Source organism: Epinephelus fuscoguttatus, linkage group LG3 (assembly GCF_011397635.1).
Source record: "Epinephelus fuscoguttatus linkage group LG3, E.fuscoguttatus.final_Chr_v1".
Classification (NCBI taxonomy): domain Eukaryota; kingdom Metazoa; phylum Chordata; class Actinopteri; order Perciformes; family Serranidae; genus Epinephelus; species Epinephelus fuscoguttatus.
In genome coordinates, this window is record NC_064754.1 from 550,001 (window position 1) to 565,404 (window position 15,404).

Here is a 15,404-nt window from a genome sequence, read left to right on the forward strand (position 1 = left end):
AGATTACAGATCACAGACTGCAGATTACCGATCACAGATTACAGATCACAGAATACAGATTACAGATCACAGAATACAGATTACAGATCACAGATTACAGATCACAGAATACAGATTACAGATCACAGACTGCAGATTACCGATCACAGATTACAGATCACAGAATACAGATTACAGATCACAGATTACAGATCACAGAATACAGATTACAGATCACAAAATACAGATTACAGATCACAAAATACAGATTACAGATCACAGAATACAGATTACAGATCACAAAATACAGATTACAGATCACAGAATACCGATCACAGATCACCAATGACAGATTACAGATCACAGACTGCAGATTACAGATCACAGACTGCAGATTACAGATCACAGATTGCAGATCACAGATGACAGATTACAGATGATGGATTACAGATCACAGATTACAGATCGCAGATCACAGATTACAGATTCCAACCATCTGAAACTGACAGCTGATTATGTACACTTGAATGTCTCTGTCTCGAGTCAGTGTTTGGTCTGGGCTACTGTAGAAACATGGCGGTACAACATGGTGATCTCTGTTGATGAGAACCTGGTCCCTGTGTAGATATAAACATCTCATTCTCGGCAGTAGAGTCCAGTTAGTGACATGCAGTAGAGTCCAGTTAGTGACATGTAGTAGAGCCCAGTTAGTGACATGCAGTAGAGCCCAGTTAGTGACATGTAGTAGAGCCCAGTTAGTGACATGCAGTAGAGCCCAGTTAGTGACATGTAGTAGAGCCCAGTTAGTGACATGCAGTAGAGTCCAGTTAGTGACATGTAGTAGAGTCCAGTTAGTGACATGCAGTAGAGCCCAGTTAGTGACATGCAGTAGAGTCCAGTTAGTGACATGTAGTAGAGTCCAGTTAGTGACATGTAGTAGAGCCCAGTTAGTGACAGGCAGTAGAGTCCAGTTAGTGACATGTAGTAGAGTCCAGTTAGTGACATGTAGTAGAGTCCAGTTAGTGACATGTAGTAGAGCCCAGTTAGTGACATGCAGTAGAGTCCAGTTAGTGACATGTAGTAGAGTCCAGTTAGTGACATGTAGTAGAGCCCAGTTAGTGACATGTAGTAGAGTCCAGTTAGTGACATGTAGTAGAGTCCAGTTAGTGACATGCAGTAGAGTCCAGTTAATGACATGCAGTAGAGCCCAGTTAGTGACATGCAGTAGAGTCCAGTTAGTGACATGCAGTAGAGTCCAGTTAATGACATGCAGTAGAGTCCAGTTAGTGACATGCAGTAGAGTCCAGTTAGTGACATGCAGTAGAGTCCAGTTAATGACATGCAGTAGAGCCCAGTTAGTGACATGCAGTAGAGTCCAGTTAGTGACATGCAGTAGAGTCCAGTTAATGACATGCAGTAGAGCCCAGTTAGTGACATGCAGTAGAGTCCAGTTAGTGACATGCAGTAGAGCCCAGTTAGTGACATGCAGTAGAGTCCAGTTAGTGACATGCAGTAGAGTCCAGTTAATGACATGCAGTAGAGTCCAGTTAGTGACATGTAGTAGAGCCCAGTTAGTGACATGTAGTAGAGCCCAGTTAGTGACATGTAGTAGAGTCCAGTTAGTGACATGCAGTAGAGTCCAGTTAATGACATGCAGTAGAGTCCAGTTAGTGACATGTAGTAGAGCCCAGTTAGTGACATGTAGTAGAGCCCAGTTAGTGACATGCAGTAGAGTCCAGTTAATGACATGCAGTAGAGTCCAGTTAGTGACATGCAGTAGAGTCCAGTTAATGACATGCAGTAGAGTCCAGTTAGTGACATGCAGTAGAGCCCAGTTAGTGACATGCAGTAGAGTCCAGTTAGTGACATGTAGTAGAGCCCAGTTAGTGACATGCAGTAGAGTCCAGTTAATGACATGCAGTAGAGTCCAGTTAGTGACATGTAGTAGAGCCCAGTTAGTGACATGTAGTAGAGCCCAGTTAGTGACATGCAGTAGAGTCCAGTTAATGACATGTAGTAGAGTCCAGTTAATGACATGCAGTAGAGTCCAGTTAATGACATGTAGTAGAGCCCAGTTAGTGACATGTAGTAGAGCCCAGTTAGTGACATGCAGTAGAGTCCAGTTAATGACATGCAGTAGAGTCCAGTTAGTGACATGTAGTAGAGCCCAGTTAGTGACATGTAGTAGAGCCCAGTTAGTGACATGCAGTAGAGCCCAGTTAGTGACATGCAGTAGAGTCCAGTTAGTGACATGCAGTAGAGTCCAGTTAATGACATGTAGTAGAGTCCAGTTAATGACATGTAGTAGAGTCCAGTTAATGACATGTAGTAGAGCCCAGTTAATGACATGCAGTAGAGCCCAGTTAATGACATGTAGTAGAGTCCAGTTAATGACATGCAGTAGAGTCCAGTTAATGACATGCAGTAGAGTCCAGTTAATGACATGCAGTAGAGTCCAGTTAATGACATGCAGTAGAGTCCAGTTAATGACATGTAGTAGAGTCCAGTTAATGACATGTAGTAGAGCCCAGTTAATGACATGCAGTAGAGCCCAGTTAATGACATGTAGTAGAGTCCAGTTAGTGACATGCAGTAGAGTCCAGTTAATGACATGCAGTAGAGTCCAGTTAGTGACATGCAGTAGAGCCCAGTTAGTGACATGTAGTAGAGCCCAGTTAGTGACATGCAGTAGAGTCCAGTTAATGACATGCAGTAGAGTCCAGTTAATGACATGCAGTAGAGTCCAGTTAATGACATGTAGTAGAGTCCAGTTAATGACATGTAGTAGAGCCCAGTTAATGACATGCAGTAGAGCCCAGTTAATGACATGTAGTAGAGTCCAGTTAGTGACATGCAGTAGAGTCCAGTTAATGACATGCAGTAGAGTCCAGTTAGTGACATGCAGTAGAGCCCAGTTAGTGACATGTAGTAGAGCCCAGTTAGTGACATGCAGTAGAGTCCAGTTAATGACATGCAGTAGAGTCCAGTTAGTGACATGTAGTAGAGCCCAGTTAGTGACATGTAGTAGAGCCCAGTTAGTGACATGCAGTAGAGCCCAGTTAGTGACATGCAGTAGAGCCCAGTTAGTGACATGTAGTAGAGTCCAGTTAGTGACATGCAGTAGAGCCCAGTTAGTGACATGTAGTAGAGCCCAGTTAGTGACATGCAGTAGAGCCCAGTTAGTGACATGCAGTAGAGTCCAGTTAGTGACATGCAGTAGAGCCCAGTTAGTGACATGTAGTAGAGTCCAGTTAGTGACATGCAGTAGAGTCCAGTTAGTGACATGCAGTAGAGCCCAGTTAGTGACATGCAGTAGAGTCCAGTTAGTGACATGTAGTAGAGCCCAGTTAGTGACATGCAGTAGAGTCCAGTTAGTGACATGTAGTGGAGTCCAGTTAGTGACATGTAGTAGAGTCCAGTTAGTGACATGTAGTAGAGCCCAGTTAGTGACATGTAGTAGAGCCCAGTTAGTGACATGCAGTAGAGCCCAGTTAGTGACATGCAGTAGAGCCCAGTTAGTGACATGTAGTAGAGTCCAGTTAGTGACATGCAGTAGAGTCCAGTTAGTGACATGCAGTAGAGCCCAGTTAGTGACATGTAGTAGAGTCCAGTTAGTGACATGCAGTAGAGTCCAGTTAATGACATGCAGTAGAGCCCAGTTAGTGACATGCAGTAGAGTCCAGTTAGTGACATGCAGTAGAGCCCAGTTAGTGACATGTAGTAGAGCCCAGTTAGTGACATGTAGTAGAGTCCAGTTAGTGACATGCAGTAGAGTCCAGTTAGTGACATGTAGTAGAGCCCAGTTAGTGACATGCAGTAGAGCCCAGTTAGTGACATGTAGTAGAGTCCAGTTAGTGACATGCAGTAGAGTCCAGTTAGTGCCATGCAGTAGAGCCCAGTTAGTGACATGTAGTAGAGCCCAGTTAGTGACATGTAGTAGAGCCCAGTTAGTGACATGCAGTAGAGCCCAGTTAGTGACATGTAGTAGAGTCCAGTTAGTGACATGCAGTAGAGTCCAGTTAGTGACATGCAGTAGAGCCCAGTTAGTGACATGTAGTAGAGTCCAGTTAGTGACATGCAGTAGAGTCCAGTTAATGACATGCAGTAGAGCCCAGTTAGTGACATGCAGTAGAGTCCAGTTAGTGACATGCAGTAGAGCCCAGTTAGTGACATGTAGTAGAGCCCAGTTAGTGACATGTAGTAGAGTCCAGTTAGTGACATGCAGTAGAGTCCAGTTAGTGACATAGTAGAGCCCAGTTAGTGACATGTAGTAGAGTCCAGTTAGTGACATGCAGTAGAGTCCAGTTAGTGCCATGCAGTAGAGCCCAGTTAGTGACATGCAGTAGAGTCCAGTTAGTGACATGCAGTAGAGCCCAGTTAGTGACATGTAGTAGAGCCCAGTTAGTGACATGCAGTAGAGTCCAGTTAGTGCCATGCAGTAGAGCCCAGTTAGTGACATGTAGTAGAGCCCAGTTAGTGCCATGTAGTAGAGCCCAGTTAGTGACATGTAGTAGAGTCCAGTTAGTGACATGCAGTAGAGTCCAGTTAGTGACATGCAGTAGAGCCCAGTTAGTGACATGCAGTAGAGTCCAGTTAGTGACATGCAGTAGAGCCCAGTTAGTGACATGCAGTAGAGTCCAGTTAGTGACATGCAGTAGAGTCCAGTTAGTGACATGCAGTAGAGCCCAGTTAGTGACATGCAGTAGAGTCCAGTTAGTGACATGTAGTAGAGCCCAGTTAGTGACATGTAGTAGAGTCCAGTTAGTGACATGCAGTAGAGTCCAGTTAGTGACATGCAGTAGAGTCCAGTTAGTGACATGTAGTAGAGTCCAGTTAGTGACATGCAGTAGAGTCCAGTTAGTGACATGCAGTAGAGCCCAGTTAGTGACATGTAGTAGAGTCCAGTTAGTGACATGCAGTAGAGTCCAGTTAATGACATGCAGTAGAGTCCAGTTAGTGACATGCAGTAGAGTCCAGTTAGTGACATGCAGTAGAGCCCAGTTAGTGACATGTAGTAGAGCCCAGTTAGTGACATGTAGTAGAGTCCAGTTAGTGACATGCAGTAGAGTCCAGTTAGTGACATGTAGTAGAGCCCAGTTAGTGACATGCAGTAGAGCCCAGTTAGTGACATGTAGTAGAGTCCAGTTAGTGACATGCAGTAGAGTCCAGTTAGTGCCATGCAGTAGAGCCCAGTTAGTGACATGTAGTAGAGCCCAGTTAGTGACATGTAGTAGAGCCCAGTTAGTGACATGCAGTAGAGCCCAGTTAGTGACATGTAGTAGAGTCCAGTTAGTGACATGCAGTAGAGTCCAGTTAGTGACATGCAGTAGAGCCCAGTTAGTGACATGTAGTAGAGTCCAGTTAGTGACATGCAGTAGAGTCCAGTTAATGACATGCAGTAGAGCCCAGTTAGTGACATGCAGTAGAGTCCAGTTAGTGACATGCAGTAGAGCCCAGTTAGTGACATGTAGTAGAGCCCAGTTAGTGACATGTAGTAGAGTCCAGTTAGTGACATGCAGTAGAGTCCAGTTAGTGACATGTAGTAGAGCCCAGTTAGTGACATGTAGTAGAGTCCAGTTAGTGACATGCAGTAGAGTCCAGTTAGTGCCATGCAGTAGAGCCCAGTTAGTGACATGCAGTAGAGTCCAGTTAGTGACATGCAGTAGAGCCCAGTTAGTGACATGTAGTAGAGCCCAGTTAGTGACATGCAGTAGAGTCCAGTTAGTGCCATGCAGTAGAGCCCAGTTAGTGACATGTAGTAGAGCCCAGTTAGTGCCATGTAGTAGAGCCCAGTTAGTGACATGTAGTAGAGTCCAGTTAGTGACATGCAGTAGAGTCCAGTTAGTGACATGCAGTAGAGCCCAGTTAGTGACATGCAGTAGAGTCCAGTTAGTGACATGCAGTAGAGCCCAGTTAGTGACATGCAGTAGAGTCCAGTTAGTGACATGCAGTAGAGTCCAGTTAGTGACATGCAGTAGAGCCCAGTTAGTGACATGCAGTAGAGTCCAGTTAGTGACATGTAGTAGAGCCCAGTTAGTGACATGTAGTAGAGTCCAGTTAGTGACATGCAGTAGAGTCCAGTTAGTGACATGCAGTAGAGTCCAGTTAGTGACATGTAGTAGAGTCCAGTTAGTGACATGCAGTAGAGTCCAGTTAGTGACATGCAGTAGAGTCCAGTTAGTGACATGTAGTAGAGTCCAGTTAGTGACATGCAGTAGAGTCCAGTTAGTGACATGCAGTAGAGTCCAGTTAGTGACATGCAGTTATAGGACAGGAGACACAGAGAGAGAGAGAGAGAGAGAGAGAGAGAGAGAGAGAGAGAGAGAGAAGGAGAGAAGGGGCCCGGTGTATTATAGGGGGGTCCTCCGGCAGACTAGGCCTAAGTCAGCCTAACTAGGGGCTGGTACAGGGCAAGCCTGAGCCAGCCCTAACTATAAGCTTTATCAAAGAGGAAAGTCTTAAGTCTAGTCTTAAATGTGGAGACGGTGTCTGCCTCCCGGACCGTAACAGGAAGATGATTCCGCAGGAGAGGAGCCTGATAGCTGAAGGCTCTGGCTCCTGATCTACTTTTGGAGACTGGGACACGTGTGTGTGTGTGTGTGTGTGTGTGTGTGTGTGTATGTGTGTAATGATGATCCATGATATTTGATAAATGTGTTGTGTCTCATTAGGACATGGAGATCTCAGTGCGAGAGCTCAGGACGCTCCTCAACCGAGTCGTGTCCAAGCGTAAGTTCTGATGTTTTCAAGTCACAATCAGCCAACACTATTTTTCTCCTTTAGCACACTGAGTGAATATTACAGACACTGAACAGTGTTTCATGTCTCAGTCACCATCACAGTCTGTATGTATGATATGATGTTAATTCATCTACAGCACAGACTTGATGATGATGGTCACTGATATTAGGTGAGAAAATGTGGAACGATTGATATCAGTTATCGGCCTAATGAGCTGTCATATATTTCTCTGAAGTCCTGTGACGTCTGTGGGTGAATGAAGTCTCTCAGGTTCAGGGTCAGTGTCTCTAAAATCTGCATGATTTGATTTTCAGTCCACATCATCAGAACTCTTTTATTAACAGATGTCAGAGAGATGCACAGCTATCATTTATTTATCTGATGGAGGTTTGTGAGTCCTGTTGAAGCCCCGCATCCTGCCGTCAGCTCTGTTTACTCGCCATCAAAGTCTCGTCGTTCATAAACACATTTACTGACTGAACGTCATCGCTTTATTCTCAAGAGTTTCTGCTGTCGTTGTGCTTTATAATGAAACAGTGATTATGAAAGGCATTCTGGTTCTGAATCTGGTTCTGTTAAAAATATTTAACTCTGTTTTAAATATTTAAAGTTGAGTTCAAATCATCTGTGGGATGCAAGTTAGCACCTCCAGCAAACAAAGAATAATTAATAACGATAAAGAGTGTGATCTTTGAGGGAACGACAACGTCTCATCGAGTAACGAGTCTTCTTCTTCTGTGGTTGTTTACAGACAGAGACCTGCAGACTGATGGTTTCAGTATGGAGTCCTGTAGAAGCATGGTCAGCCTCATGGACGTATCCTCACTCTGCTGGTTCTGTTGGTTCTGCTGGTTCTGTTGGTTCTGCTGGTTCTGCTGGTTCTGTTGGTTCTGCTGGTTCTGCTGGTTCTGTTGGTTCTGCTGGTTTTATTGGTTCTGTTGATTACTGTCTGTTCATCTTTCTTAGAGTCCAACAGGAAGTTTTCTGTTTCCCTCTGACAGATTGGCGTGTGTGTTCTCATATTTCACCATGAAACGTTCTTGTTTTCTGATCTGTTCCTGTTTGCTCTGCTACATTTGACTCTGACCTTTGACTCCGCCCACTCCACCATGTCAGCTGATTGGCCTGGCATCGTGACACTAAAAAACGACCAATGAGGCGGCAAGCGCTGTGTTAAAGACACAGTGTGTAGTAATGTCTCCCATCTAACATTGAAATCATATATTGCATTCAAACACATAGCGCACTCTAGCGCCTCACTGTTTCAAACATGTTTTGCAACTACGGTAGCTGCTGTGTACCAAAAAGCTATGATAACATTGATGAAACCATGTCATGGGATACTACATGGAGTATTCATTCAGGCTGCTACACAGACACACGTGGCGCGAGTTGACAAACCCCCTCCTCACCATGCTGGCTGTGGTTACAGCGTAGGACTGTTGGGGCGGGTGTAAAATGAAACAAACCAATCACAACTTGTCTTTTGACGACTGACAAGTGGCTCAACCTCACACACCTCATCTCTCTCCTCACATCACTGGCCTGTGACTGCATTACCTTTCTCCTTCAGCAGCTCTCTCCACCTGGGAGAGGCTGCCCCGATGTTGACCCTCGTTTTTTGAATTCGCCGCTCACGTTGCCTTTTTGATTCCTTTTGTACTTTCTGGTGACAAGGATTGCGTCTCCCGTGATGCTGCATGTGCATGACCCTGCATTATGCTCAGAGAGTGGGACTGTGTTACGCTGCAGTAGTGCCGGGGTCGTAGTGAAGCGCCTCTTGATCCTCTCCTTCGGCTCCTCAGTCACGCAGCGCTGGCCTAAGGCGGGGCTGTATGTCCCTCGCTGGCGGAGGTATTCTCAAGATGGCGAAACGTTATGGAACCCTCCAGAAGACTTACCCACACAATGTACAAACACATCTGAAATTCTCCTTTTACAATAATAAGTCAGATTATTGGTGGAGGTGATGAAACACCAGTGATGACACGTTTATGAATGCAGACATCGATTTTTGCCAATAAACAACTGAAAACACGACACACTGTCCCTTTAAAGACAGACGCTGTCATGTCTCCTCAGTATCACAGTTTGTTTTTCCTTTGTTCTGTTCCGCTCCACCAGCATGTTGCCATGGCGACGCATCAGTGTGGACTGGAAATGACGTTGGTCTGTAGTGATTGGTTGGAGTAAATCAGACGTAACGTGACTGAAATAGAAAATGTTAACACCTTAGATGAGCAGCCACATCGTTACATTTAAATGATCAGATGACCGAACTCGATGCGACAGGAACCAGAGACAGAACGCTGACTGTGTCTGAACCAGCAGGTCTGGATCCAGGAACTCACTCTCCTTCAGATGTTGTTCAGAGACCTGACAGGTGACTGATGCTGGAACAAACTCTGTACAACAGTTTGCAGTAAAAGACTTTGTTCTCCTGCTCCGTCGTCTTCTCTTGTTAAAAGGTGTCGACCTTGACTTGAGCTCAGAAAGACGGCAGCGCTCGACTCGGTCTGCTGGAGTTTCAGATTCTTTGGAACAAGATCAGGAAGTGGCTGGTAAGTTCTGCATCAGTTTCAGCGTGTTCAAAGGAGGAACGTTACCAAACAGAACGTCGACTCCAGTTCTGCAGTTTGATGCTGCATTCACGCATTCACACCTGATGTTCACCGACAGCAGGTGGAACCTTCTGATGTTCTGCTGTCTGAATGAGAACATGAACTGTTCCTCTAGTAACAGTTCATGTTCTCATCGTCCTCTTGTTCTTATGTTCCTCATGTTGTCGTCTACCTCATAATCTCACGGTCTTCATGTTGTCATTGTCCTCTTGTTCTTTAGTTTCCCATGTTGTCACATCTGTTCTTATGTCCTCATGTTCTGTTCTCATGTTTCTCAAGTTGTTCTCTTCCTCTTGGTCTCATGTCCCTCATGTCATCTGTCTCATAATGTCACTGTCTTCATGTTCTCATGTTCCTCATTTCTTCTTTAAGAACCATAAAAGCTTCTGAGATCACAGCGTGGCGTTTACTGACGTAGAACAAAAGGTGAAATTATTTCAGACATGTAACCAAAAACACACAGACTTTGTAACGAGGGAACAGGAAGTGCTAACATGCTAACATGCTAACTCACTGCTGCAGCACTCTATGAGGCCTCTGATCCAACAGTGAGCAATTTAAATGACAGCAGCAGCAGAGGCTCATGGGTATTGTAGTCTTGTTTCTCATGTTCTGTCAAACCTTTGAATCTTGGTGCAGGCGATCTTCAGAGAGTTCGATCTGGATAAATCAGGATGTATGAGCTCCTACGAGATGCGCCTGGCGTTGGAGAACGGGGGTGAGTTTCGTTGATGGTGATGTCACAGCAGTACCCATCGGTTTCCGGAAGCTAACCTGTGAGCTCTGCTGTCGTCCGCAGGCTTCAAACTGAACAGGGAGCTGTATCAGATGCTGGTCGCTCGATACGCCGACAATGAGATCATCGACTTCGACAACTTCACCTGCTGCCTGGTCAAACTGGAGGCCATGTTCAGTACGTTCTCCTTCACTGTGTTCCACATCAGACAGACGGCGTTCTGCTGACTGTCAGAGACAAACGGGGAAAAACCACAACTTAATCTACCCCAGTACACCTTTAACGTGCTCTCTACTGCTTTATACTACTACTGCTAAGAGTACTGGACTTTATACTGCACTACATTACTCTGATAACTTCAGATTATTGATACAAAATATGATCAATAATCAGTGCTGATGTGTCATTAGAGATGAATCCACTCAGCAGGATATAAAGTCGTTAACATGAGCTCCACCTTCAACAGCTGATCATCACATTCATACATCAGTTACCTCATGTAGAGTATTCTGCTGAAGGAGTACTGTTACTGCACGTACTCTAAGTACATGATGATGATACTCGTAACAGAGTACTTCTGCACTGTGTTATTAGTACTTTTACTGCAGTAAAAGATCAGAGTGCTTGTACTTTTTCCCCACTCTGCTGTGGACAACGATGGTTTGTACAACATGACCTGAACGCAGCACAGAGCCTCACGTTAACATGGTTCTTCTTCTGTGGTGTTTGTCCTCAGAGGCCTTCCAGGAGCTGGACAGAGACGGGACAGGAAGAGCAGAGCTGAACATTGCTGAGGTACCAATATAATTATCATCATCATCATCGTCATCGTCATTATCGTTGTTGTTGTTGTTGTTGTTGTTGTTGTTGTTATCCTGAAACACGTCCCCAGTTGGTGTTAAGCCCTGAGTAGTGTCTGCAGGCCTCCTCAGGTCACCACCTCACTATGTTTCACTGAGTTTTTGGAGTTTTGGGAGAAGTCTGTGTTCTACAGTTTCAAATGTTCACACGGTGGCGTCGAGCGTTCAGTTGAACTAAAGACTCTCCAACGAGTCAAGGTTCAGTTTTTATGCTAAGTACATTTTGTTTTGATGGTTTGAAGCCTGTTTTTTGTCAGTGAATATTAGCAATATTATTATATTATTACTATTATTACAGGAAACCATAGCTTTAAATACACCGTGCTAACCAAGCTAGCAGTTAGCATTAGCACGACCCTCTTGTCCAAATATGGTCACTTCTGGCTCCAGAAATCCAAGATGGCAACATCCAACAAGCCAAACTAGAGTCCATAAACTAATCTGTGACGTCATGGTGACTGTGTCTGTTAATGTATACAGTCTGTGGGCGAGATGAGAGGGCGGAGCTTACGCTAGCTGATAGCTTGGTTAGCATGGTGCTTTTACAGCTATGGCTAACTGTGCTAATGCTAATCTTTGCTAGCAAAAACAGGCTTAAAACCATTAAAATATGTACTTACAAAAAAATATTTAAAAAAAAAAAACTAAAATAAAATGTTCACAGCTGAGTTCTGTTGAACTTCAGCTGTGATGAACGTTGAAATGATCTCCAGACCAAACAGGCTGGAAACATGTTGATTTCTACTTGTTAACATGGAGCTCTGTGGGGACGCACTCACTCTAGGAGACAGCCTCTAGTGGACGTTAGAGGAACTGCGTTTTAGTCTCGGAGTTTGATGCTTGTATCGATCACAAAGTGAAACCAGGCGGACGTCACGTGGAGAGCGGTTCCTCACCCTCCAGCTGACTCACATTTGTCACATGAATCCTGGTTCGTATGACTGGATGAAAATAACTGTTACATCCAGTAGCAGCTCGTGGTGAAATTGGGTGGGAGGGCTACCGCATTAGGCCTATGGCGTATACTGATCAATAGTTCAGCTGCAGTAACGATAACATCACACCGAGATACAGAACCAGGTTACAGCAACAATGCACTACAACGAAACCAGAGAATTAAGCTAACTACAAAAATGTTCTGACTCTCTCTCTCTCTCTCTCTCTCTCTCTCTCTCTCTCTTGCTGGCTCGCTCACACGTGCGCGCGCGCACGCACACACACACAGACACACTGACTATTATGTAATGCTCCTCTAATGAGAGGTTAGGTTAGGTTAAGGATGCTCTGATGCATCCTATGCTGAAGGACATAAGAGAGGAAATATTGAAGGTCCATTCCTTCATCAGCTCTGAGTGTCATGGCCGCCTCTGACATACTTCAGATCAACTGTCTGTCCTCACCCTCTGTGTTTGTGGAGGAAACAGGAAGGAAGGTTTTTCAGAGTAAAAGTGATGAAATAATTGTGTGATTGTAATGCAGTGACTGTTGTTGTGTTTCCTCAGTGGCTCTGCATGACCATGTGTGGCTGAAGACTCCTCAGTCAAAGTGCCTCCAACAGGAAGACAACAACCGACCTGACTGTTACACTGCAGCCCAACCACACTCTTACTGTACAACACTACAGTCCTACATCACTACTACAGTCCTACATCACTACTACAGTTCTGCATCACTACTACAGTCCTACAACACTGCAGTCCTACATCACTACTGCAGTCCTACAACACTGCAGTCCTACATCACTACTACAGTCCTACATCACTACTGCAGTCCTACAACACTACTGCAGTCCTACATCACTGCAGTCCTACATCACTACTGCAGTCCTACAACACTACTGCAGTCCTACATCACTACTACAGTCCTACATCACTGCAGTCCTACATCACTGCAGTCCTACATCACTACTACAGTCCTACATCACTACTACAGTCCTACAACACTGCAGTTCTACATCACTACTGCAGTCCTACATCACTACTGCAGTCCTACAACACTGCAGTCCTGCTTCACTACTACAGTTCTACAACACTGCAGTTCTACATCACTACTGCAGTCCTACAACACTGCAGTCCTACATCACTACTACAGTCCTACAACACTGCAGTTCTACATCACTACTGCAGTCCTACATCACTACTGCAGTCCTACAACACTACAGTCCTACAACACTGCAGTCCTACATCACTACTACAGTCCTACATCACTACTGCAGTCCTACAACACTACTGCAGTCCTACATCACTACTACAGTCCTACATCACTGCAGTCCTACATCACTACTGCAGTCCTACAACACTACTGCAGTCCTACATCACTACTGCAGTCCTACGACACTACTGCAGTCCTACATCACTACTACAGTCCTACAACTCTGCAGTTCTACATCACTACTGCAGTCCTACATCACTACTGCAGTCCTACAACACTACAGTCCTACATCACTGCAGTCCTACATCACTACTGCAGTCCTACAACACTACTGCAGTCCTACAACACTACAGTCCTACAACATTGCAGTCCTACATCACTACTGCAGTCCTACAACACTACTGCAGTCCTACAACACTACAGTCCTACAACACTGCAGTTCTACATCACTACAGTCCTACAACACTGCAGTCCTACAACACTACTGCAGTCCTACATCACTACAGTCCTACGTCACTACTACAGTCCTACAACACTGCAGTCCTACATCACTACTACAGTCCTACAACACTGCAGTCCTACATCACTACTGCAGTCCTACAACACTGCAGTCCTACATCACTACTACAGTCCTACAACACTGCAGTCCTACATCACTACTGCAGTCCTACAACACTACAGTCCTACAACACTACAGTCCTACATCACTACTGCAGTCCTACAACACTACTGCAGTCCTACATCACTACTACAGTTCTACATCACTGCAGTCGTACATCACTACTGCAGTCCTACATCACTGCAGTCCTACATCACTACTATAGTCCTACATCACTACTGAATGTACTGAAACTTCTCCTGCTGCTTCATGTATGCACTGACTGCCTCCAGCAGACAGGAGGCGCTGCAACTCAGACATTATAACTGCTGCTTTATTTATTCATTAATGAAACTGAGCTGCCGTCTGACTCCTCCGTCACTCCTCCACCACTCCTCCATCACTCCTCTAGCACTCCTCCGCCACTCCTCTATCACTCCTCCATCACTCCTCTATCACTCCTCCGCCACTCCTCTATCACTCCTCCGCCATTCCTGCATCACTCCTCCATCACTCCTCTATCACTCCTCCATCACTCCTCTATCACTCCTCCGCCATTCCTGCATCACTCCTCCATCACTCCTCCATCACTCCTCCGCCACTCCTCTATCACTCCTCCACCAATGAACCTGGATCTTCTCCAGTCAGTCAGGTGAGGAGGACTGCCTGTGAGTCAGAGCTCTGGGTTTCTTCTCCCCTGAGGACGTTGGATGCGTTCAGGTTCAGCTCGGTCAAACGAACGCTGATGTAGCCGATGTTTTCTCTTATTAAAGCACCAAAAGGAAAGTGATCAGCTGACTGAGTGTCTTTATCATCGCTCATATTTATTTTTATCACAAGTTCAATATGACGTCATGTTTTTAACTCCTCGTTACTTTTTTCTCTGTGACACTTTAATTTCATAAAAATGAATCCTTAAAGGAGCGCTCGAATTTCCTCACTGTGCCTGAACACCAATAATAAAGATTTAAAGGGACAGGTCAGAGTTTTTGAGGGGTGTGTGTGTGTGTGTGTGTGTGTGTGTGTGTGAGGTGTTTATCCACAGTCAGTGTGTTACCTACAGCAGATGTTGGTAATTGATGTTATTATTGATAAGTACTGGAATAAAGCACATGAGACTGGTCCTTATGGACACTTTGGAAGGTAAATTCATAGCACACTGTAAAAAACAGAAAGAAACTGAGATTATCAAAACTATTTTGAATCTGAAAAAAAAACCTGTAATGACTAAACTAATGAAGAGATGCTGAATTTAAACAAACTGCAAAGCCAATTAGAGAATATGTATGAGGAAAAAACTGAAGTGCTTTTATTAGATCAAGATGTAAATGTTTTGAACAAGATGAGAAAAATACTGAATATTGTTTTAGTTTAGAAAAAAGAAATGCAGAATTTGCAGCAGTCAGTAAACTGATGATCAACAGCACAATCTCTGATGATCCTTAGTTTGATCAACATTTATATTCCTCACCCTTTACACCCTCTCATACTGAATCTTTCTTCGACAATATTTCAGCAGATTCAAGAAAAATAAATGATCTTAGAGCCTCGTGTGAAAAGGAGATATGATTGGCTTAAATAAGTGAATGTATTACATCCCTTAGAGAAAACAAATGACGGTTTGACGGGAGTTTGATCAGACTTTCCATCTTAAACTTGTCCCTGTCCTCCTCGTCATGTTTAAAGAACCCACTCAGGAAGGTGAGCTTCCTTCTGCA

General features: G+C 44.6%; 1 protein-coding gene across 2 annotated transcripts in view; it reads left to right on the forward strand.

The window, feature by feature from the left end:
• Positions 1-12,575, forward strand: part of LOC125885995 (calpain-1 catalytic subunit-like) — a 39,308-nt gene extending 26,733 nt beyond the window's left edge. For both annotated transcript variants that reach the window (XM_049571885.1, XM_049571886.1), the window contains 7 exons: positions 6,651-6,708; positions 7,472-7,536; positions 9,213-9,281; positions 9,981-10,059; positions 10,141-10,254; positions 10,814-10,872; positions 12,440-12,575. In XM_049571885.1, the coding sequence (XP_049427842.1) occupies positions 6,651-6,708; positions 7,472-7,536; positions 9,213-9,281; positions 9,981-10,059; positions 10,141-10,254; positions 10,814-10,872; positions 12,440-12,466 (471 nt within the window). In that variant the 3' untranslated portion in view covers positions 12,467-12,575. The remainder of the gene's footprint in view (positions 1-6,650; positions 6,709-7,471; positions 7,537-9,212; positions 9,282-9,980; positions 10,060-10,140; positions 10,255-10,813; positions 10,873-12,439) is intronic.
• Positions 12,576-15,404: the final 2,829 nt, after the last annotated feature.